At 39.7% G+C, this 23,924-nt stretch overlaps 2 protein-coding genes across 5 annotated transcripts in view; both read left to right on the top strand.

Moving 5' to 3' along the window:
- tsc1b (TSC complex subunit 1b) overlaps positions 1-5,709 on the top strand; it is a 42,969-nt gene extending 37,260 nt beyond the window's left edge. For 2 of the 4 annotated variants that reach the window (XM_052036968.1, XM_052036971.1), the window contains 4 exons: positions 468-590; positions 1,926-2,119; positions 2,335-2,493; positions 4,149-5,461. In XM_052036968.1, the coding sequence (XP_051892928.1) occupies positions 468-590; positions 1,926-2,119; positions 2,335-2,493; positions 4,149-4,623 (951 nt within the window). In that variant the 3' untranslated portion in view covers positions 4,624-5,461. Of the gene's footprint in view, positions 1-467; positions 591-1,925; positions 2,120-2,334; positions 2,494-4,148 lie in introns of all 4 variants that reach the window. The other 2 variants (XM_052036969.1, XM_052036970.1) reach the window with 2 other exon arrangements.
- A 1,909-nt stretch (positions 5,710-7,618) lies between these two features.
- Positions 7,619-23,924, top strand: part of gtf3c5 (general transcription factor IIIC, polypeptide 5) — a 22,878-nt gene continuing 6,572 nt past the window's right edge. The window contains exons 1-10 of the mRNA XM_052036821.1: positions 7,619-7,860; positions 8,989-9,214; positions 10,635-10,833; positions 13,156-13,351; positions 15,455-15,559; positions 18,134-18,248; positions 19,264-19,344; positions 20,708-20,805; positions 21,279-21,361; positions 21,857-21,999. Of these exons, the coding sequence (XP_051892781.1) occupies positions 7,645-7,860; positions 8,989-9,214; positions 10,635-10,833; positions 13,156-13,351; positions 15,455-15,559; positions 18,134-18,248; positions 19,264-19,344; positions 20,708-20,805; positions 21,279-21,361; positions 21,857-21,999 (1,462 nt within the window). The 5' untranslated portion in view covers positions 7,619-7,644. The remainder of the gene's footprint in view (positions 7,861-8,988; positions 9,215-10,634; positions 10,834-13,155; positions 13,352-15,454; positions 15,560-18,133; positions 18,249-19,263; positions 19,345-20,707; positions 20,806-21,278; positions 21,362-21,856; positions 22,000-23,924) is intronic.

The following is a 23,924-nucleotide window of genomic DNA, read 5'->3' as shown; positions in this document are numbered from 1 at the left end:
TCATGGTTACCATGACCTGAGACTATCTTTAATTCTGGATTTATTTAATTACTTCAAATTCCCCAGCAGCCATGGTGGCATTCAATGATCCAGAACTGTGACTGCTAGTCCCGTAACTGAAATGCACTACCGTACGTAATTAGGTTTGTTTAAGGTGATCACCTAATAATAGGTTTTATACTGCTGTTAATTTAAAGCAAGTTATCCATTGTGAAATCCTCTTCCTCCAAACCTACCCCTCCTGTCTCCTCTTGAGCTCCCATTTTATGGAGAGAATTGGGAGTCCCAGTATCCAGACCTCTTGGCATTGCCTCATTCAGTGCTGTAGATGTTGGTTTTTTGGCTGCAAGGAAACAAAAGCCCATCTGTTAATCTCCCATCATCCTTTGTACAGCATTTCTTCCTTGACCCTCCGTTCTGTGCCTTTGTTCACAATGAAATGCTGATCATCTCTGTATTACTTCTAGTTCACCAGTACCCAGTCTGTGCAGCAACAGATGGAATGGCTAAATAAACAGCTCCTGCTTCTGAGCGAAGTGAACGAACTGCATATGGAGAAATTGCTACACTCACAGCTGGGCTCCGCTAAGGTAAGGTTATTGGCAGAGCTTTGTTGGAACTTGATTGTGTATGTTGAAGCTCAACAAACACTTCATGTTCAGCAGTTCTTTGAAACTGGAGTCACTGGAGAAATTTGTCAAATCTGTAGCAGTGGTGTATAGGAATCTTTAAATTTGATCACTGTGAACCTGTGAATTAGCCTTTCTAGCTTTGTACAAGGGGGAAACTAAGCTGTGAAAAGCATGGCAGGGGTGTTGATACCTTAGTTTTTGAAATTCTCTTCTTGACCAGTACCCTGCAATGGCTTCCTCTATCCCTTTAGCCATGTCTAGCCCTCAATCTTTTGATCTCTGCTTGATTTCATTTTAATCAACCCATTTATCGCTGATTCCCTTTGTATATCCCTTCACATGGCTGTGTTTGGGCTGCATAGGTTCTCAGTCAGGCATTCCATTTTTTAAAAAAAGAAGGGATATATGTAGGATTAGTGTAAATGGGTAGTTGATGCTCAGGTCAGGCTCAATGGATTGAAGGACCAGTGTCTGTGTTGTATCTTTCTATGATTCTGATTCTAAAAGATCTCCAGCTCTCTTTGACCAAGTTTTGCTCAACTGACCTAATTTTCTTGTAACTTTGTCAGATTGTGCTTTTGTGGATTGCCTCGGGATATTTCACTTTGCCTTCTAATTATATACTGCCTTAACAATAAGACCAATGCCCATTTTGAAAATATTGCTGATATTGGAAGTCAGAAATAAATGTTGAAAATACTCCCAGGTCAGACAGCTTCTGTGGAGAGAGGAAAAACATCAGAATTGCCTAAATGTAAAAACATGAACCATAAACTATTTCTCTTGCTGCACAGATGCTGCTTGACCTGCTGAGTGATTTCAGTATTTTCTGACTTGATTCATTTCATATTTGAGTCACTACATTCTGTTCTGGCATTGTTTTTAATGTATACAAGTGGGTCTTTCTGCAAGACTTCTCTCCAGCTTTGTCTATCCCCATTATCACTGTTTTGAATTTCTTATGGAAGCTGTGTATGTAACTGCGACTATAGTTTACTGATAGTAGTTGTGCTGTTCTGTTTCTGATTGGCATGAGGGTGTAATCACATTGTGACAACTTTATAGAGCACATTCTGTTACAAGTATAGTTATCTCTTGGGGAAGTGCAATTCCTCAGGTGAAATTTTAAACAGCCCCCCAGCAGATGAGTGTAAAATATAAATTGATGTCATATACTTGTTTTCTTGGTTGTTTATATCAGACTCTCCTCTAGAATACAATTTGCTAATGTTCATGTAAGATCCTTTTCTTTCCTTCCCCCTCTCCCCACCTCACCTTTGTCATTTTGTTCAGGCAGCAGAGACAGAGATGGTTCGGGCTACTTTAATTCGAGAGAAGGAGAAAATGAGGAACCGCATCCAGCAGCAAGTCCAGCGGATGGAGGCATCACAGCGGCGCATAATGGAACTCGAAGGCCAGCTGAATAAGAAAGAGCACCTTTTAATGGAGCAAAAAAAATACCTGGAGAATGTTAAAAATATGGCTAGGTATTGTGGTGCAGTACATGTCCAAGGTCATGGTAGGGTTTCTTGCTATAGTGGTGCATTTACCCTTTTGAGTTACAAGATGAGCTTTATTATTTTCTCAATGTTGGCATCTGAATGATTCACTGGGAATTGGGTTGTAGTAGGGAGGATTGGTATTGAAGACATCTGACCACCCTGATTGTCTATAATGAAAATCTACTCTATATTTCTTTCAGTGGAGAGCTGCAAGCAGCAGAAAGCCGTTATGAAGCTCAAAAACGAATTACACAAACTTTACAGACTGAAATTTTGGAACTTTATAGCAAGTTGGAGCGGACAGGACCTCCAGAGAAAACATCTGCAGCAGAGAATACCACTCAGTCCGTAGAAGAAAAGTAGGTTCTTAAATTGACAATGTGTATCTTGTATCATATGATGAATTGAAATACTCCCCTTTTCACCTTCTGTGGTCTGAATTCTATCTATTTCAGACTAGTAACCAAGTGAAATCAGCTTAACCTTGCCTGCCTTGAGGTGGACAGGTCATATAGGAAAGCTGATACTTTGGCAGTTTGCATCAAGGCAGTTTGAGTTTCTTTTTCCCCTCAAGTCTAAGAAAACTGTTATCTACTGAAAAATCATGGAACTGAGTGAGACCTTCCCAGTTTTTACAGAACAAATTAGGGCAGATTTTGACAATAAAAATTAATCCTCGCACAAAAATATTAAAGCCAACTGAGTGAAAGCAACTCATTCAATTTCATCCAGAGATTAGAATAGGCTATAATTTCCACTTAATAGAACTAGCACTTCTCTGAAAATGAACTTCATTTCTTTCTTCTGATAACCTTTCTTCTAATGCTGTAACATTAATTCTCTTGAATCTTCCAATATTCTTCCACAGAGATCAAAGTTACTTAATCTTAGACTAAAACGTTATTCATGACTTTCCTATTTGGAGATCCTATGTCCTTGAGGCTCATTTTGCCCAAATAGCCCCTTGAGTCCTGTTCTTCATCCAAAGTCAATGTTCAACATCGCTGTCACAGACTTTGTACTACTTTTTGGTATTCCTGTAGGTGCAAACTTGATTACATTTTGAGACTCAGGTATTTGCAATGAAGATATTACCTTTTTATATCTTCACTTGATTTGCGGTCCAACCTTTCAAATTCCACTGAATAATTGATGATTATATCATACAAGATCAGCATAGAGTCAGGTTAAGTATTGCTTTACCTTTCAGTCATATTCTATCACGCAACTTCCACAAGTTGCATCAAATGTGTAAAATTAACATCTAGTAAAACAAGTGCAAAAGCAAAATACTGCTCATGTGGGAAGTCTGAAATAAAATTGGAAATGGGTGGGGCAACATTTCTCTTTTGGGTCAATGATCTACCATGCATTTGGTCTTGCCTCCAAATTTAGAAACAAGTTTACTACTTTTCCTGATTATCTGGTAACTCCTGATGGGATTGTGTGAAGGTTGAGTGGGGACACAAAGTGTGGTTGTAAACATGTATGAACAAGTGAATGCCCTCTTGAACAAGGTGCCAGATGCCTTGATGTATCCCTGATAACATGCTTGCAAGAATAGGAAATAATGCAGATGGGGGTTATTGAAATTTGGTGTGGCATTTAAAATGGAATGGACCAGTTGGTCAAATGGCACTTTGCTATATAATTACATAGCTCAACCTGAAACTAATGGAGTTTGAATTCACTGAAGTGTTTTAATGGCACTATCCCTAGCCCTTTTAGGATGAGGGATTGGCCACTTAGGATTGATCTCTTTTTTTTAAAAAAAGAGCTTTGTCAATCTTTGGAGTGTTCTCTCCATCACTATCGACATCCCACTTCCAAAGGACAGAGTATGTTAGGTTGTTGAGTGTTTTCAAGGCTAAGTAATTTGAGAATTGATGGACAATAGTTAATGTAGAAAATCAAACATTGTCTTGCAGAACTGGGCAGGCACTGCCACTGCCCACATGTCTACTCTTTGTTGCTGAAATGTCATTGTCTTATGGTCTTTTTCTTGTGTAAATAGGTCTGAAAACATTATTATTTCTGAATCATTTGATGAGACTTTGAATGCTGAGAACAAAACTGAACAATCCAAGCCTCCAATAGCCCCAAGCACATCAGCTGATCAATCTCCCAACAGGAAAGCACAGCCACCACCAATGGTGACTGAGTTGATGGACCAAAGCCAGGGTGCTTCAAGTATGATATTTTTGGAGCAACCCACAACACCAGTCACTGTCGGCTCCTATCCCAGCTCCAAGAGTTTTCTTGGGATGCGTGCCCGTGAGCTGTTCAGGAACAAGAGTGAAAGCCAATGTGACAATGAGCGGCCGAAGATGGACAGCCTTTTGGACTCCCTCAAAACTGAGTGCAACATGGAGCTGGGCAGTTCTTTGGGCCCCTTGAAACTGCAGGTGCCTGTGCAAGTACCCAGTCCTGAAAGTGTCAGACAGCTCAGCATAATGGACTATGATGGCACACACCATGACCAGAATTAATTGTTTTGGGGGTGGGGGGGGGGGGGAGGAGGTAGGTGGAATGGAAAGAAACTTAGTCAGTATTATTCTGAGCAGTTAATGCCTGCTTTCCTTTGTAAGCATGTCGTAAGTTTAAAACAAGGTACAATCCAGTAAAGGGCACGTGTTCCCTTCAATGGAATGTTTATATATTTAAGAGGAAAAAAGACATCAAATTCCTGTGTAACTGTGAACAAATGTTGTCTTTAATGTTTTGCACTACATTATGTTGTACATATGTCTGTATACAATGGCCACCCAGTTATGATGGAACATCTGATTGGAATCTTTTATACTCCCTCCCCTTCAAATGCTTGCTGCTGACCCAATCGGACTGCTCCTCGTCAGTTGGGATGGAAGTGTGACTTTCAATGTTCATCATACAAGCAGACTGACTATCTTGCGGTGTTCAAAAGAAAGGCTGGACCAACTTCCCGCAGGAGCTATCTATCAGACTATGTACTTTAAATAATGAAACACTGCTGTGATATTTTAACTACCCCCCTTCACACTTTCCCCTGGCACTGCAGTTGCTGTTTCCCATACTGCAATGATTTAAGAGTCTTGAAATTACTCACCACTTGAAATCAAGCCAGAGGCTGGGGGCAGAACTGCTTGTTGTGAATCTAAGCTAGAGACCTTGACTCACCATTTGAAGTGTAGTGGTTTTGTTCATGGTATCTTGCCAGATTCATGTGAATCTTTGGAAGTGGGGGCAAAGGTTTGGTTTGACTGCTCAGATACAGTATTTTTTCTTTGGGGGTTCACAGTTGAGTTGATGATATTGCGCAGTGATTTAATAAAGGGCTACCCTCCACACTTGCAATTCTGTTGCATTAAAGTTATTTGTCTCCTGACTAATGTCATTGTATTTCAGATTTTTGATTATCCAGCTGGAATGTGAATGCAGAGTGAACCCTTTCTACTGCTTCAGGTGTATATGGAAATTAGTTAGTTTTTCATCCTTGGCCTCTCCAATTGATGTACTAATTTTAGTCTGTCAAATATTATGAGCAGTAAAGTAAAATCAAACATGCTAGACAAGCAGTTTTGGTTGGTTATAGAATTTCTCAATTAAAATGAGTAAGCTGTTGCATTTACACAAGGAAGCACAAATGCACTTTTAAAAATCACCCAAAATTCAAGGCTTCTCTACCCTTTGAAATGAGAGATCTTTTTAATTGGTCTATAATTGCTCATTACTAAATTGATTACCTATTAATATGGCACTGTTTGATTTGTCTCAATATCAAAGGATAGTGCTAGTCTGGAGAGAATAAATACTGGATTAATTTCTATCATGCTGGCAATTTTGCATTTGTTTTATTCCCCAAAGTGAGAGCATTATCAGCAGGGGTACTTTCACTGCCCTCTTTAGTTCCTTCAGATTGGAGTTTTTGATGTCTGTGATCTGCTGGAGTCCTTGTGACAACACAATCAGTAGTTTTGGTAGAATATTAACTTGCTAGCTGTGAAAGAACAACAATATATGACCAAGTCAGAATGGAATGAAACTTGATGTATCCAAAACATAGCTACATTTGATTTCCACATTTGATGTTGGAGGGAAGAAAAGTGCTGTTCACATCTATGTAAATTATTGCATTGCATGCTTGTGTTGCCACATACCACCAGTGTGATGGTAGGGTGATTTGGTTTGGGAAGCAAACTGTTTAATGTAAAGCTTGAGTGTTTTTTGGATCCATCTGTCTAAATGAAGTTGAGGTAAGCAGGAGCATGACCTGTTATTAAGGGCTGAAGAGTTTAGACTTCATTTTGTAGAGTATCAAATCTTGCCCCTATTCTTGTCATCTTTTAAGATGCTCTGGGGTGCTTTAAATCTTAACTTTAACCCAATAACTTGGAGACAGGGTAACCTTAACCCTAACGTAAAATCAATGAAAGTAGAGATGTGAGCTAGATGTTGCAGGCTATTTGTGTAGTGGCTGTCAGATACAAACCAACGAGCTTGCAGGATAATTTAAGTTGTATTTCACCACCTGCACTACACCACCACTTCTATTTCTATGGAAGCCAAGTTTTTGTTGCCTTTGTCCTTTATGCTACAATGATTAGATATCATGTGCAATTGTTCTCATGTTATTTAGCCTTGTGCACCAAGGGCAAGGTTTTGTTATGTGACTGTTTGCAGCTGGCAAAGTTTAATAAGGTTTTATGTTCCTAGTGTCATTTGTAATCTTGGTGTATGTGGTACATTCACCAACCATGAATATTGCTTTATCCTCTGCGTTGATCTTGGAAGTAACGGGTAATGTTGTAGTTGCATTTAGATGGTTCTTCTATTATTCACAATTTTAACAAGTAAAATCACTAACTCCTAGATCTTGGGAAGAAAATGGATGTGTTCAAATCCATGTAAACCTAAGCTGCTTGGTACTGTTATAAGTATTATGGGATCTCATAAGGAATTAGGAGAAGAGCCCTGTTTTTCTTATGTATTTTTGCACTCAGCAAATTCAGTAACCAAACTTTGGATCCTTCACTCAACATTACTGGAGAAACAATTAGTTATCACATTGCTGTTCCTTAGAGCACACCTCAAATCTTCATTAAAGTACCCTGTGCCATTTCAAATTACAGGATCCAAAGTAAATGCAAAATTTTTAGAACAGTGAGGTGTCATTTCCATCTATTCTGCATAGATAAGATTAAAGCAACATCAACCATGGAAACTATTATTAAATCAAAATCACCCCCCAGAGAAAAAGCTATATAAAATATACAGAGCAATAAAGTAATAAAAATAAATCTGTTATAATGATAACATGAGCAGCAGAAACTGAATTTTTTTAAAACACCTTAAGTTCTTTCATTTAGATCCTTGATCTACAAAACAGCTCATCAGAATTGTACGACTTTTTTCCTGAAATCGGTCTATTAAATAATTACAGTACGTTTATAATATAAAGCGGAACCAATAGTATGATTATTTGTTCCTCCTTGTACGCCGGACGTAGTTAGGTGTAGGACTAGGTTACTGCTATGGCGGCAGGCGTGCAGGCGATGGAAGTGGAGTCCGAATCTGGGTTGGAGTCTAAGTCTGGTCAGGGGTCTGCCAGATTTGTCGGTGCACAGACCACGGCGGTCAAGGTCAACTTTGACGCCGAGAAGCGACTGGTTTGCGCTGAGTACCCTGGGTTGGTCCGCGACCCGTTGAAGATGCTGGAGACTTTGGGCGGGGAGGAGGGGGTCTCCCGGGTGAGTCAGTGAGCCGCCGCTAACGGCTCTGGCCTGCTTCCCCTTACCCCAGGAATGGCCCCAACCTCCCAATGAACCGTGCGTCCTCCGCGTCCGACTCTGAAACAAGATCATCATCACTTCTGTGTTCGAATTAGTGACAAGGTTACGTTGCCAGCCCAGGCTCACTGGTGGGACTCTCCTGTCACCCATAGATATGAGCACAAAAATATAGGCTAATCATTCACTGCACTGGGGAATGTACTATCGAAAATGACTTTCAGGTGAATTTTTTAAATGCTAGCCTATCTGTCTCCCCAAGATCAGAAAATGCACAGAGGAATGCACGGGTGTTTGTTTAAAATTGACAGATTTTGGAGGGGCGCATATGTTGCGTCTTTGATGTACGGGAGGGACATTATATATTTTTCCACTATCATTGAGGGGGAGAATGTGTTCCCGCTATGATATTATTTCAAAGAAGTGTATTGTCACTTGACACATATGACTAAAGTAGATAATTTGGCCATTATTATATGTAAGAAGTTGTTGTACATTAATTGGCTATTTGATATCCTGCACTTCAAAAATATATGATTAGCTGTAAAGTGTTTTGACTTGGGGTAAAGCCACAAAGGGTGGTTTATAAATCAATACTCTCCTTCCAGACCTGACCCATTGCCCCCTCACCTGGTGTTGACAACCGACCAACCTTCCCCAGGATATCATCCAACACTTACCAGGAGGGGTTTGTTTTTCATGTTTGACTTATCAAGTGTTTCCAGATTAGTATAGTGTTGATTAGAAATTGAGTAGAGCATCCTTTGTACTAAACCTTTCCTCTGATTCTCAAATCTACTAAATGCGCTACATAGGTATAACCGGTGTTTATAATAATAATCCTTTAAAATAGGGGTGGTGGTAGGAGCTAATACGATAGGTTATACCTATGTAGCGCATTTAAGAGACTATTAGATAGGCACATGGATGAAAGAAAAATAGAGGGTTATGGAAGGTGAAGTAGAGAGGGGGATAGATTGAATGGAAATAAGGTTTATATAGGTTGGCACAACATCGTGGGCTGAAGGGCCCGTACTGTGCTGTTCTGTTCTATGTCTTATGTTCTAAAATCTGTTTATTTTGGAATAGACTTATGCTGATCCATGCAGGAGGCTTGAACTGCACTTCCGTCCAAAGGATCCTTACTGCCACCCAGTGTGTGGTAACCGCTTCCCCTCGACCAGCATGCTACTTAGGGTTAAGAGGAAGAGGAGAAAAATTACATCAAAGGGATCTCCAAAAGAAGGAGAGAGTGAAGAGGTTAAATATGAAATGGAAATCCTTGGACTTATTGGGACCACTTACAAATTTCAAGGTAATACATTATCAGACTGTATATGATTTAGCTGGTTATCTTCAGAGGAAATGAGAAAATAAATACTATACAGTAGGTTCATGACAAATTTCAGCCTGGCATTGCCTGTAATTTGCAGGGGTTTGTTTGGGGCAACAGGAAAGAGGAGGGAGTGTGTGATGCATCAAAATCTTTGCTGACCAAGGGATGTTTGCAGGTGGAGTGAAAGAGAAGGAAAAGCTCTCATTGGACTTAGATGTGGGTGATTCTGTGGTACCGCTTTGAGAAAAGCTAATTGGTGTGGCTATTATTTGTCTTTCAACCAACATATTTTTTAAAAAGGTTGGTTAGCCAACCATTATCACATTGTTTGTGGGTGCTTGTGCAAAAGGTCTGTCACATTTACTACATTGCAAAAGTAACTACAAAAATACCTAATTGGTTGCAATTTTGTTGGGATTCCCTGAGATCATACAGAAATGCATATTTATTTCAATCTGTGCAATGTTAACAAGTGAGAATTCTTTGTTTTTACCTGAATGGCATGATCCTCTGTTACTTTCCTCTGGGGTAGTTCATCAATATTTAAAAATGCGCCTCTGTCTTCTATTAAGTGCAGAGTACATTTTTTCTTTCTCTTAAGAAAATGCTGGACTTGGATTTCCTGGGCAGCCTCAAGTAGGCAGCCTTCATTTATTAATCTGTGGTGAAATTTGCATCAGGATACTGTTATACCTTATACCACTGAAGGCCCTTGGGTCTGTTTAGTCTATGTCAGTTCTTAAAAGAAATTTATCCAGTTAATTCCACTCCTGCCTGTTATTACCCTATAGGCCTCCAGATGTTTGCCTTTTTAAATATTTATCCAATTCCCTGTGAAAGTTACTGTTCAATCTGCTTCTACCAGTCAAGGTATTTGCAGCTCACCAGATAAGAACAATTCTCTTCAACTTCTCTAGTTCTGTTGCCATTTATTTTATATCTGTGTTCTCTGGTTACTGACCCTCCTGCTAGTCAAAACCATTTCTTATCTGCTCTTGCCAACGAATGTCAGGATTTTGAACACTTCTTTGAAGTATCTCCTCAACCTTCTCTTTTGCAAGAGCAATGATCACAGCATTTCTTGTTACTAAACTTTTGATACACTTTCAAAAATGTGGGACCCTGGATTGAATACAATACTCCAACTGTGATCTAACTGGTAACTTACAAAATCTTAAGCATAACTCATCTTCATTTTGACTTTGAGGTTATTACATATGAGCCAGATCTATGCCAGTGCTGTGCACCTCAAAGAGGTAATGGATACTTTTCTATCACCCAATTTTTGCTCCTCTATCAGTTGAAGCACATTGACAGATACGCACAGACTTGTTTATTCTCTCTTGCTCATTCTCTGTCACTATTCATTGCCTGGTGGATTTCTGATTGTGTCTTACAGGTATGTCTGATTTCCAGTTTCTTGCCTTGCACAATACAACAGGAGGCTCACAAATGTCCATGTATGACAAAGTCATTCTCCGCAAGCCTGAACACAAGGAGTTTTTTGACCAAGAATTGCCACTCTATATCCCTCCTCCAATATTTTCCCGTGTGGATAACCCTGTAGATTATTTCTACCGACCAGAAGTCCAGCACAGGTCAGTATAGAGTACCAATATTGTGAATTTAACTCATTAAGATGATTAGGGAACCACTGAACAGAAATGGGCCTTTTGGCTTATCCAATCTTTGTCTGCTTTAAGGCTTCTGTCCTTTTTTAACTAACCATAGCTGTATAATCTTCTGTTCCTTTCTCCTTCATTTCTTTCTGCCTTGCTCTTAAATGGATCTTTGTTTGTCATCTCAGCCACTTCATGTACCAGCAGATTTCACTTTCTCACCACTCTCAAGGAAAAGTTTTTCTTGAACTTCCAAGTGGATTAGTTGTGTCTATCCTTTCTGAATTAGGAGCAGAATAGGCCATTTGGCCCCTCAGGCCTGCTTCTCCATTTAATAAGATCACAGCTGATCTGTCTGTAAACTCAACTCCACATTTCCATCTATCTGCAGTAACCTTTCAACCTGTTACCTATCTAGTATCTATCTACCTCTCTTAAGAATGTTCAAAGACTCTGCTTCGACCATCCTTTGTAGGGAGTTCCAAGAGACAAGCCCCCCAGAGAGAAAAATTATCTCCTCCTCTTTGTCTTAAGCAGGCAACCACTTATTTGTAAACAGTGACACCCAATTCTAGATTCTCCCACAAGAGGATACATTCCCTCCACACCCACCCTGTCAAGACCTCTCAGAGTCTTGCATCTTTCAATTAAGTCCTCTCTCACTCTTCTAAACTCTATCAGAATCAAACCTAGTCAGTCCAACTTTTCCCCATAACTGTCTCCCCTGCATTCCTGATATTAGTTTAGTAATCATTCTCTGAACTGCTAATCCATTAATTTCACAGTATTTCGATGTGGTCTCACCAATGCCCTACATAATTGAAGAATAACTCTCCCTACGTTTGTATTCGGTTCGCCTAGCAATAAATGATAACGTTCTGTTAACTTTTCTAATTACTTGCTGTACCTGTATACTAGACTTTTGTGAATCATGCACAAGGACGTGCATGTCCTTCTGCACCTCAGAACAATGCAATCTCTCATTATTTTGATAATATGGCACCTTTTCATTTTTCCTGTCAAAATGGACAATTTCACATTTTTGCACATTATTTGTAAGGTCTTTGCTCACTGACTTAAATCTGTACCCCTATGCAGCCTCCATATATTCTCTTCATAACTTAATTTCTTATGTATTTTTATGTCATCAGTAAATTCAGTAACCAAATTTTGGGTGCCTTAATCAAAGTCATTTAAATAAATTGTAAAAATTTGACACCCACCCCAATGCTGATTGCTCTAGCTTTCCACTTGGAAAAGATGATGGAACATAATCACGGACAGAAAAAGACCCATTTATGTCTATTCTGTGTTTCCTGTTAGCTAGTCAATCTTCTTTCTACATGAAAATGTTACATCCTACACTATGAGCTTTTATTTTCTGCAATGACCTTAAAAATTGCTTTCTGGAAATCTAAGTCTAGTACTTCCTCTTTACCCACAGCATATAACTTTTACAATGAACTTCAATAAATTGGTCAAATATGACTTTACCTGATTACCTTGAATTTTTCCAAGTGCTCTGCTATGACATCTTTAAGAATAGCTTCTGATATTTTCCCAATGGCAGATGTTAAGCTGACTGGCCTGTCATTTTCTGCTTTCAGTTGCCTTTCCTTTTTGTATAAAGGCCCTTAGTTTTAATTTCTCCCACTATTGAAAATATAACCTTTTTGTCTACTCTAGCAAACCCATTCATAACTTCAAAGACTTTAATCTGTTCATCTCAATTCATTTTTGGAGAAAAGAGCTCCAGCCTGTTCAGTCTTTACCAGTCATTGTTTTTATTTTCAATCACCAAAATAAAATTGTAGCATCTATATTTCTTCAAGTGATTTTGCTCTAAATCCATAATACTAATTAATTTTGTATTAGTTTTAAAAGCCTTATCCTGACAATATTTTCCTCCTGTAGGTCCCTATCGATCAGCACATCCCAGTGGGTAGTTTGGTTGCTGCATTCCCAAAAAAAATGTACTTGCATGATTACATATTTTTTTGTGGGGTTATAGAAGGTTTAATTATAATGCAAGCTCTTTTGTATTCTATTAGTAAATATGTATTTATTCACAATGTCTAAAAATTACTATCTGATGTTGAGAAATTGCAGTTGCTTTTCCAAATGACTGGTCATAAATCCATTCTATTTGAATTTTGGATCTGGCATCCCACAAAGGGTTTCATTCTTGGATACTGTGGCATTTTATCTGGTATTGGCAGAACAGTGGAAGATTTAGTAGGTGTGATGTAGAGAGTGAAACTAGTTAGCAATGATTTGTTTTTCCTCTGTCCCTGTTTCTAGGGAAGGTTATCACCCTCCAAAACTGTCCAACGAGAACTTGATTGGTCTGGGCCGAGCCCGCCGTCCACACAATGCCATATTCGTGAACTTTGATGATGCTGAGGTCCCGTCCCAGCCACTTGAAGCTGCAGTTCAGAACTGGAGAAAATTTAACACTCAGGAAACAGACCGGAAAGCTGAAGAAGAACTGAAAAGGGTGAGCAGTAAAATTGTCCTTCTCTTTCAGCTAAATGTTGTTTATTTAGATCAAGGGCGAAGTTCACTTTTCAATAAAGAGCAGGTAAGTTCTTCCTGGTGAAATGGCAAATATTCATTCCTCAACCAACATTATTTAAAAACTGGATCATCTTGTTTTTATCACATTGTTGTGTCAGCTTATTATTGCAAATTATCTGCCATTTCCGCTCTACTATAACAACAATGACAATTCGGAGATACTTTCATTCTAAAGTTCTGCTGTTTTTACTCTTGTTTATCCATTTTTGGGATGGGAGGTATCCCTGGCAAGGTCAACACTTAGAGCCTGTCTCTAGTTGACCTTGAAGGTTGTTGTGACCTTTTTAACTTGCTGTGGTCAAAAGTGTGGATGGGGTTATATAAATGCAAGTTTTTTTTATCCTGTGGTGTGAAATGATAAACTGATGTTGCACTATTCCTTGGAAAAATCTCCTAGAAGCAACCCCATGTCTTTTTAACGTTAACCAGTGAAAATCTCACCTTGGAGATTTGTGTACAAAATCCAGACTGAGACATCAGTGTAGCAACTGAGAGAGTAGAGCACTAAACAAGGTGTCATCTTTTAATTGAGACACTAAACTGAGCCTCCATCTGACCTCTCAAGTGAATGTAAAGTATACTGTGGCAATATTTCAGAGGAGTATTGTGGTTGGCCATAGTCCCAGCTAATAATAACCTCTTCACAAACATGATCAAAAACAGATTCTGGGAACTATCACATTGCTCTTTGTGGCACACAAATCGACTGTAGCATTTTTCCATTTACAAGGTGTCAATGGTTCAAAGGTGTTTTGTTGGTTGTTATTTGAGATGTCATAAGTTCATGAAAGGCAGTCATCACTTTTATTTTTGCAGTCATACAATGATACAGGGTAAAAACAGAAAATGCTGGAAATATTCAACAGGTTAGGCAGCGTCTGTGGAAAGGGAAACAGAGTTAATATTTCAGATCATTAGAAGAGTCTTAAACCTGAAATATACTGTTCCTTTCCACAAATGTTGCTTGACCTGCTGAGTGTTTCCAGTACTATAGTTTTAGTTTCAGATTTCCAGCATCTGCATTTTGTTTTTAATTTTCAATGACACAGGATGTTGCTGTGTAGATATGAAAAGGCAAGTGTTTGTACCTCATGCAGCAAGTTCGTTTAATTTAAAATATCATCTGGCCCTATGGAACAACAGTGATATTGGTGAAGAAAGATCAGTGAGAGTTCCCTGTATGTATGTTGTTTCATTGTCACTGCCCCAGTCTGACACGAATCACGCAGTTTTCCGCTGGTTATGGAGACGTCAAAATGGGAGTGAAAAGCCACCTTGCAAAATGATACTGTAATAAAATATTTGTTAATGATCATTTTGATGCTTGGCTTTAATATTTTTTTTAAAAAACTGCCTGGGCTTTGTCTATATTTATAACAGAAATTATGTAAGTAAATTTGTTTTGAAGTAATTACAGTTTGCTCTTACTGATGACGCTGTCATTCCTCAGATTTTTTTGGTCTTATTTCCTAAAAATGTTTTACAGTGAAATTCCCATGCCATAACCAACTCCTTCTCTGCTTCCCACACTGCTGAGGTTTTGCAGTTAACCATAAAACAATTAAGTTTTTTTGTGTATAAGCTCATGATATATTATGTCAGGATGGAAATTGAATGTTATCTGTTTTTGCTGTTCCAGTCATCTCCTGCCCTTTAACCACAATACTTAATTTTTAAAATTAATTCTCACTGACAGGATTAGTATTAAGTTGTAAATTGCCCTGCAAGGGTGTCTTCTTGAACTGCTGTTTGAAGCAACAGGCTAGCTTGCAAGTCTGTTTCAGAGGGCAGTTTAGAATCAACCACCTGAACCTGCACTTGATCATTAATACTCTGGTTTCCTGAAGGCTCAGTACGTGACAAGGACTAGTATTTCTGACAGTGAGCTAACTCTGCCTTCATGTGCTGTTTCCATCAATAAATAAAGGATTACACATACAGTGTTGTGAGTTGTGTGAGATTACAGAAGTGTAGTTAACAGTGGCAGAACATAGAATCACATTGTGTAAATCTGTCTCCTCAGCTCTTTGAAATCCGGCCCATTTGGTCCCGAAATGCAGTGAAGTCAAATATTAATGTTCATCCAGAGAAGCTGAAGCTGCTCCTGCCGTTTGTAGCCTACTACATGGTGAGTCACAGAGAGTGTTCTTCATAGAATCATAAAGACGGTTTCAGCCCACCTCGTCCATGCCGACCTTGATGCTTATCTACGCTAATCCCATTTGCCCACATTTCGCCCTCATCCCTCTATACCTTTCCTATCCAAGTACCTGTCTGCACTCCTTTTAAACATTGTAATTGTATCTGCCTCCACCACCTCCCCTGGCAGCAGGTTTCAGATATTCACCATCTGTATGTATGAAAAACCTCCCCCTCAGATCTTTAAATTTTTCCCCTCTCACCTTAAACCTGGTCCCTCTAGTTGTAGACTCCCCTGTCCTGGGGAAAAAGATTCTGACTGTCTCTTCTCTCTGTGCCCATCATAATTTTGTAAACCTCTATGAAGTTATCCATTACCCTCCTATATGCCAGTGCAAATTAACCCATCCTATTCAATCTCTCCTTGTGACTACTGCCCTCCATTCCAGACAACACCCTGGTGAATTTCTTCTGCGCTCTCTCTATTGTTACCACTTCTGTCCTGTAGTGTGGCGACCAGAACTATACATTGTACTCTTCAGTGTGATCTAATCAATGTCTTGTACAACTGCAACTCTTATACTCAATGCTTTGGCTTTTGAAGGCAAGCATACCAAATGCCTTTTTCATTACCCAATCCACCTGTATCACCACTTACGGGGAGTTATGAACTTGTACCCCAAGGTCCCTCTGTACGTCAATGCTACTAAGATCTCTGCAATTTAATCTATGTTCTACCAGAATTTGCCCTTCCAAAGTCTAGTACCCCACACTTGTCTGAATTAAATTCCATCTGCCATCGTTGATCCCAACTTTCCAGCTGATCCCACTGTATCCTTCGACAGCTTTCTTTGCTATCTACGACTCCACCAATTTTTGAGTCGTCTGCAAACTTACTAATCATACCACCTACCTTCTCATCTTAGCTGTTTAAATATATATTACAACCAATAATAAGTGAACACACCATTCAGTGTGGTACTGAAGTGCATCTGTCAGAGGTTGGTGATGTGTTTTAGTAGGTCTGCCATGTTTGGCTTCTCTGCCCCTGGGCATTGACCTGTGTACTCACTTCATTAGCCAGTTTACCAGTGCTGAACAATTCTTAACTGTGGTCATCTATGTGAGTACCAAGTTGTAGCAGTGCTTGCCTATTCCCTGGATGAATAGTTGCCGTTAGTCACTGCCTTAAGTTCATAAGAGAAGGACTGCCATTTCAACAAAGTACTACTTTGCTGGTAGGAATTGTTTTTAGTTTTGGCTTCACAAAGCAGTTGAACAAATTTGTCAGGGTTCTGTGTTTTTAGTGAAGTTTTTCTTTACAATATTTTTATTAAATCCATGAAAAAAAATACAGAGTACATGCATCAAAAAAGAAAGTAAAAATACTACTGAATACTTTGTATTAAGTCGTACTTAGGATTACAATACTCTAAATCAATAATCACATATAGTAGTTAGTTAATAAGGAAAGAAAAAAATTGAAATATTACAAAAAAAAATCTACCCCCACTACCAAAACCCGAAGCTGTTAGATGGAAGAAACAGCAAGGAAAAACCTTAAAAAATGTAACAATGTAAGCCAATATCTGCATTTTAGTCCCCAAATCAGAGATTTTGAAAATAATTCAAAAAGGGTCCCCACAGGGTTTGGAAGTCCAGGTTAGATTCAAAAACTGAACAGCGAATCTTCTCGAGATTCAAGTATGACATAACATCCCGTAACCATTGAACATGCGTAGGTGGAGTAGCTTCCTTCCATTTAAGCAATACTGCTCTCCTGGCTGTAAGAGAAATAAAAGCCAGAATATGTAAATCAGAAGCCTTCAAAGTTTCTCCAACAATCCCAAATAGTGCAGTCAAAGGATTAAGTTTAAAATTTATTTTAAAAATTACAGAAAAAGTGTGAAAGACCTCTGTCCAATATTTTTTAAGACTCTGACAAGTCCAAAACATGTGAATTAAGGAAGCCACTCCGTTATTGCATTTATCACAGTAAGGAGATATATCAGAATAAAAATAGTGAAGTTTTTAATGACTGTAAAAAGTCAGTGTGGTTTGTGGTTTATCCCAGCATAAAATGAGAACATAAATTTAAGCATCTGTGGTTCATTGCTCGGGGTCTTTGATATGGATGATGTTGGGGATAGTTGGGACAGAAGAGGAAGGGTGGGTCGCAGTGCTGACTGAGTGTCAGTAGGTTATGGGATTTGATCATCGTGAAACCTTTAGCATATTACGTGGCTGGGTCTGTTGTCTCTGGTTCTTGTGCAGCTGAGGAGGGGAAGAATATTTGTAAACCTCACCTTCGTACACATTCTTCTACATATGTTCAGAAATATGGCAGAAAGCATTTTTACAGTTCTTTACTACGGAACTGGATTCTTACAGAGGGTATAAGCTTGCTGTGAAATTCCTAAATCCTAGTTTCCTCTGCTTTAGATTGCACAGTGAAGCCTTTAATTGGCAAAGCAATAGTGCAGTCAATTCCAGAAATGTTATCTCTTATATCTACTGTTCACAACTGGTTGTTTTGCATTTTCTCTTCCGTTCTCTTTCACAGCTTACAGGTCCCTGGCGAAGTCTCTGGGTAAGATTCGGATATGACCCAAGGAAAGATCCCAAAGCGAAGATTTATCAGGTGTTGGATTTCAGACTTCGTTGTAGTACCAAACATGGTAACTATTGGGAAAGAGAAACTGAGCGTACTCTGTGCTTAAAATCAAAAAAACGTATATGTGGTACAGGAAAAGAAACTTGTGTGTATGTGTTTATTCTGGCTTTGCCCTCTCCAACTTCGTTATCTTTCTAAACTAGGTTGAACTCCCAGTGCAGTATTAAAGGACTACTGCACTGTCAGAGGTGCCACCTGTAATATTAGGTGTTTGTCCACTTTCATGTTCATGGAGTTGTACAGCATGGAAACAGGCTCTTTGGCCCTCTCTGTCATTGTCATCCAACTGGTATGTGTCTAACTAATCCCTTTTCCCAGTACTTGGAATTTCAAGTTATCATCTAAATACTTAAATGTTGTCAGAGTACCTGCCTCAGCTATCTCCTCCGGAACTGTGTTCCAAACTTCAAACATCCTGTGGGTGAAAAAAAAATTCTTTCTCCAATCTCTTCTAAATCTCCTATTAATTGCCCTTAAACTTGTGCCTTCTGGTCATAGGTACCCCTGCTAAGTTTAAAGGTTTCTCAATACTGACCCTATCTATACCCTCAAAATTTTGTGTACCTCAATCAGATCATTCCTCAGTCTTCTCCATTCCAAAGAAAGTTAACCCAGCCTATCCAGTCCCTCCTCGTAGCTGAAATGATCCATCTCAGGAAATATCCTGGTGAATCTGCTTTGCATCCTTCAGTGCACTCTCTGAAGTAGTGCTGTGGGATCTTTTCTGTTCATCTGGAGGACACACTTGAGCTAGGTTTGACATCTTTTCTGAAAATTGCACCCCTGACGATGGAGCCTCCTTGGTATTGCAGGTCCCTCAGTAATGCACCTCTGTCAGTGCAGATTTACTGATAATGTTTTGTGCTCAAGCCTATGACAACTTTATGGCTCCATAAAGTACATTACGTACCTGCTCCTGAATAGTATGAGCTATGCAAACAGCCTACAGGGGATTAAGTAAATGGAAATTCCACAGTTAAGTGCTAATGAGGGCACAAATATAATCTTGTGTTTTGCAGGTTATATGCCCTCTGACATGCCAGTGAAAGCAAAGCGCAGCACATATAACTACAGCCTGCCCATTACCATCAGCAAGCCAGGTAAGGGTCAGTAAATGTATGTACGGCAATAGGAAAAGAGCTGGTTCAGCCACTCCCACACAAGTTATGATTTGCAATGCCTTAGGTACTAGAGATCAACTTCAGTATAAAATTTAAAACCTGACCATAGCCAGTACAGCCATTCCAAATCCTGTCAGGTTTTGATCAGGTAGCAAAGTTCTATGTTGAGTACTGAGCCTTGGTGTATTTCTTTTAAAAGGCTCAGCCCAATCTGACCCAAACCCAAAAGCTTTGATACCAGACCCAACACATAGTTAGTGTTGGTTCTGGTCTGCCGAGCTCTTACCTTGTACTTTTTTGATAAAAGGTCATTGAACTGAAGTGTCTCCGCAGAATTCTGCCTGACCTATTTTCAGCATTACTATTTTGACTTTATATAAGGAAATTCTAGGCTAATTCGGAGGGAAAATATCTGAAAAATTCCTCTGCAACTTTATCAGGTAATCAAAGCTAAGTCCCGAATTCCCTGCATTGCCTTTCTTTTGTATGAGGTGATGTTTACCCAGCCTGAAAGTGGTTCATCTCTAGCACAAAAAATTCAGTGAATTATCACCCCCTTCATGGACTTGCAGTCTATTTTACAGTTTCACTGTTCTCTAGGCCAACATGCTACAGCCTTTTGACAGTGTAGGTGATATCTTTATGACATGACGTCTTCTGATTTATTTGTGTCCAATCAGGAGACTGAGGCATCTTCTCCTGTTAGAACCTACTCTATCTAAAGAAATTAATTGAAAAGAGAGAGAGCATGTGGAATTTTGTTTAAATCCCTGTTACCCTCGACTTGCTCACCCCTTATGACTCCTTTGCCCTTATAACCATCTGAAATCTCTGCAATTGACCCACCTGAGCCTCTTCCACATCCAGCGGTTTAATTACTCCAGCGGAGGCAACTGTGCCTTTGACTGCCTGGACACTAAGCTCTGGAATTCCCTCCCTTTACATTTCTGCCTCTCTCACCTCCTTTAAGATGCTTCTTTGAGCCTATCTGTGAAGTGCCTGGGGCATTTTACTGCGTTGAAGCTACTGCATAAATACAAATTATTGTTACCAAATAGCAATCACAAGTGCTGATTGAAATTGCTCAAACACCTGAAGACTTACCTGATAAAGTTAGTAGACTTCAAATCTGCAAATACAAAACAAGTAACCCATTAAGCTGTTGGGAATATTTTGCTCAATGCTTTGAGCAACACCATAGTAATTGAAACCTATGCTAATATCAGATGGTCAACACTGTCCAATGTTGGCAACTGAGCATGATGTGTGGATGGTTTAAATGACGGAGACTGCATTGCTTTTTAATTAAATGTGTGATTTTGATATTCCCTCTAACTCTTAGCCCCCCAGGTTGTGAGTATTCAGGATCTAACGAAATCTCCAAAGGTCCTCAACTTCCCACAGAGGAAAATGCTAACCCTGTCTGGATACAAACTCAAAGTAAGTTTCCACACAGTGGAGATGTTGGAATTTCGCTCAATGTATATAGAGAGAAGACTATGGACAATGTATGGGCCAGAGAGGACAGTGCACAGACTAGAGAGAATCATGAGGAGGGTTGTGCATATATTCAAGGGAGTTACTAGAAAGGATGGCCATAGGTGAGAGTGAGTCAAGACGAACAGGGTGCAAGAATCACCACCAGGAGGTTTTGTGATGGACACTTGTACACTGTTGTCTGGATTGGTTAATTAATTAACTGAATGCCTCTTCTCACTCGCACATCTTGTAAAGTTTTTCTGCCCCAGTGGGCTTTGTTTTAGCCTTTCTTGGCATTGTCTCTTCCTACCCAGATGTATCCCTCTACAGGTTTGAATAGCCTTGTTGCCAGCAAAGGATTGAATTAGATCAGGTTGTAAGGGATGCCCTTTATGATGTCATCATCCCGATTTGTGCTATTCTTACAATTCTAGGAGTTGGCGTACATCTTCCGAGAGGACACCTTGCCACCCTATCGCCAGATGTTTTACCAGTTGTGTGACTTGGACGTGGAGAGGTACTGACCCATTGAACTTAAGTAGGAAGGGGCTTCATTGGGGAATAGAGAATGGGAGAGTGATTGGGATGTGCAAGTATTGAGGGAATTTGTCTTAAGCTTCTCACTATTGAACTGGGGTGTCTCAGTGATAAATATTGGCCAGGACATCAGGGAGAAATTCCCTGTTGTTTTTCAAAGCATCACATCTTTTACACATACCTAAGAAGACAGGTGAAACCTTGATTTAAGTTCCTATCGGTCCTGTGCTTAGCCTATCTGTTAAAATCTCTGGATTGAGACTGGGTCCTCAACCTTCTGACCCAGGACTCAACTTGTTTGTCACAATCTAGACATTCTGATCTGGATTAGTGTGTATTTACTGTAACCTCCCATGGAACTTTAGCAGTAGAAATATGGAATTAAGATTAATATAGCAGCTTACCCAGTTTTCAGAGCATTTCAATAGTTAGAAATGTTGAACGATGGTCATCTTGTTCTCTTCTGATATTTCAGTTTAAAAAAGATCATCCATCGCAATAAAGGCAAAGAGACCACTTGTAATGAGAGGGATGGCTGGTGTTTGCCCAAAACCAGTGATGAACTCCGGGATCGGATGTCTAACATGATTAAAGAGGCTTGTCGTAAGAACCGAGCAGGTAAGGACGGTATCTACACTGAAAAGAAGAATCAAAATCATTTTCTTCTGGTCAGTCTGACTTTGTTTCTCTCTCTGCTTCAACGTCTAACTATCCTTTTTTTATTTGCTTCTCTGCTGTGACTTGGGTTAACCTTATTCATCCTGTTTAAACTCTTTAATTACTGTGACAATATCCACCCAATAGCCAGCACCCCATGATTCTTGCGTACTTCTCCATACCTGGATGCAATCTTGTTAACGTTCTCTGCTTCATCTCCAATATGTCTCTCTGCAGACTCTCCGCATCCTGCGCACAATTTGCTTTTCCACTCAGTTTAGTGTCATTAGTGAACTTAGATATGCTGCACTCAGTCTCCTCTTCCAAATCATTAATGTGAATAGTGAACAGTTACAGGCCCAGCACTGACCCCTGCGGCACCCCTCTCACCACTGATTGCCAACCAGAGAAACACCCATTTATCCCAACTGTCTGCCTTCTATTGGTTAACCAATCCTCTATCCATGCTAATACGTTACCCCCAACGCCAGGCGTCGTTATCTTATGGATTAGTCTTTTATGCAGCACCTTATCGAACACCTTCTGGAACTCCAAGTATACAACATCCACTTGTTCCCCTCTATCCACTGTGCTCATTATATCCTCAAAGAACTCCAGTAAGTTTGTCAAACAGGACCTGCCCTTCCTGAGTCCATGCTGTGTCTGCCTGATAGAACTATTTCTATCCAGATGTCTCGCTATTTCTTCCTTAATGATAACTTCAAGTATTTTCCAAACTATAGACATTAAGCTAACTGGCCTATGGTTACCTGCCTTTTGCCTACATCCTTTTTTGAACAGTGGTGTGACATTCGTTGTTTTCCAATCTGCCGGGACCTGCCGAGGATCCAGAGGATTTTGGTAAATTATCACAAATGCCTCTACTATAACTTCTGCCATTTTTTCAGTATCTTGGGTTGTATTCCATCAGGACCGGGGGGACTTATTAACCTTTAGGCCCACTAGTTTGCTCAGCACTACCTCTTTAGTGATAGCGATTGTATCGAGGTCCTCGCCTCCCATTGCATCCATAACATCTCTCTTTGGCGTGTTAGACGTGTCCTCCACCGTGAAGACCGACACTAAACAGTCGTTCAAAGCCTTGGCCATTTCCGCATAACCCTATATTAATTCCCCCTTCTTGTCTTACAAGGGACCTACGTTTACTTTTGCCACCCTTTTTCTGCTTTATATAATTATAAAACTTTTTCTACCTGTTTTTATATTTTGTGCTAGTTTACTTTCATAATCTATCTTCCCTTTCTTTATTGCTTGCTTAGTGGTGCTTTGTTGCTTTTTAAAGTTTTCCCAATCTTCCAGTTTCCTATTACTCTTTGGCGACTTTGTAATACATCATAATATGAGGTGTTACAGTACACTTCTGACTATCTTAAAGGATGAAAAGGTGTGTCATGGCTCTTTGAAGAATCAGCAGTGGGATAATTGGGTAACATTCTCAATTCAGAATTAAAAGATTGCATCTTCAAGCTCTACTCCAACATTTATGCCCCAAAATCTTAGCCTGACACTTCAATGCAGGACTGCTGGTTGTGCCAATGGCTCTTCCTCCCACCACCCTCCTCAACTCTTGGCATTGTCACATTTCATGCCTCCCCACTGTTTGTCCTTTCACACCCTCCCCAAGTCACACTGTCGTCTGTCACTTGTTGCTGCACCTCTTTGGATCTGTTCTCCTGGAGTGACATTGTTATCCATAGCCCCATACAAAACAGGAACCTTGGAATTCTGTGACATCCATCTGAGTCTCAGACTAACTGAAACATAAAGGCTATTTGCCAGTAATTTGGGGAGCTTCTAGTATCTAATGCTGGAGTGCAATGGGTATTTTGTAGCACCCTGAACATCCTCTGTCTACATGTGTATTA

Source organism: Pristis pectinata, chromosome 23 (assembly GCF_009764475.1).
Source record: "Pristis pectinata isolate sPriPec2 chromosome 23, sPriPec2.1.pri, whole genome shotgun sequence".
NCBI classification, from domain to species: Eukaryota; Metazoa; Chordata; class Chondrichthyes; order Rhinopristiformes; family Pristidae; genus Pristis; species Pristis pectinata.
Note: the sequence above shows the minus strand (reverse complement) of the source record. Positions and strands in the feature narration are given on the sequence as shown.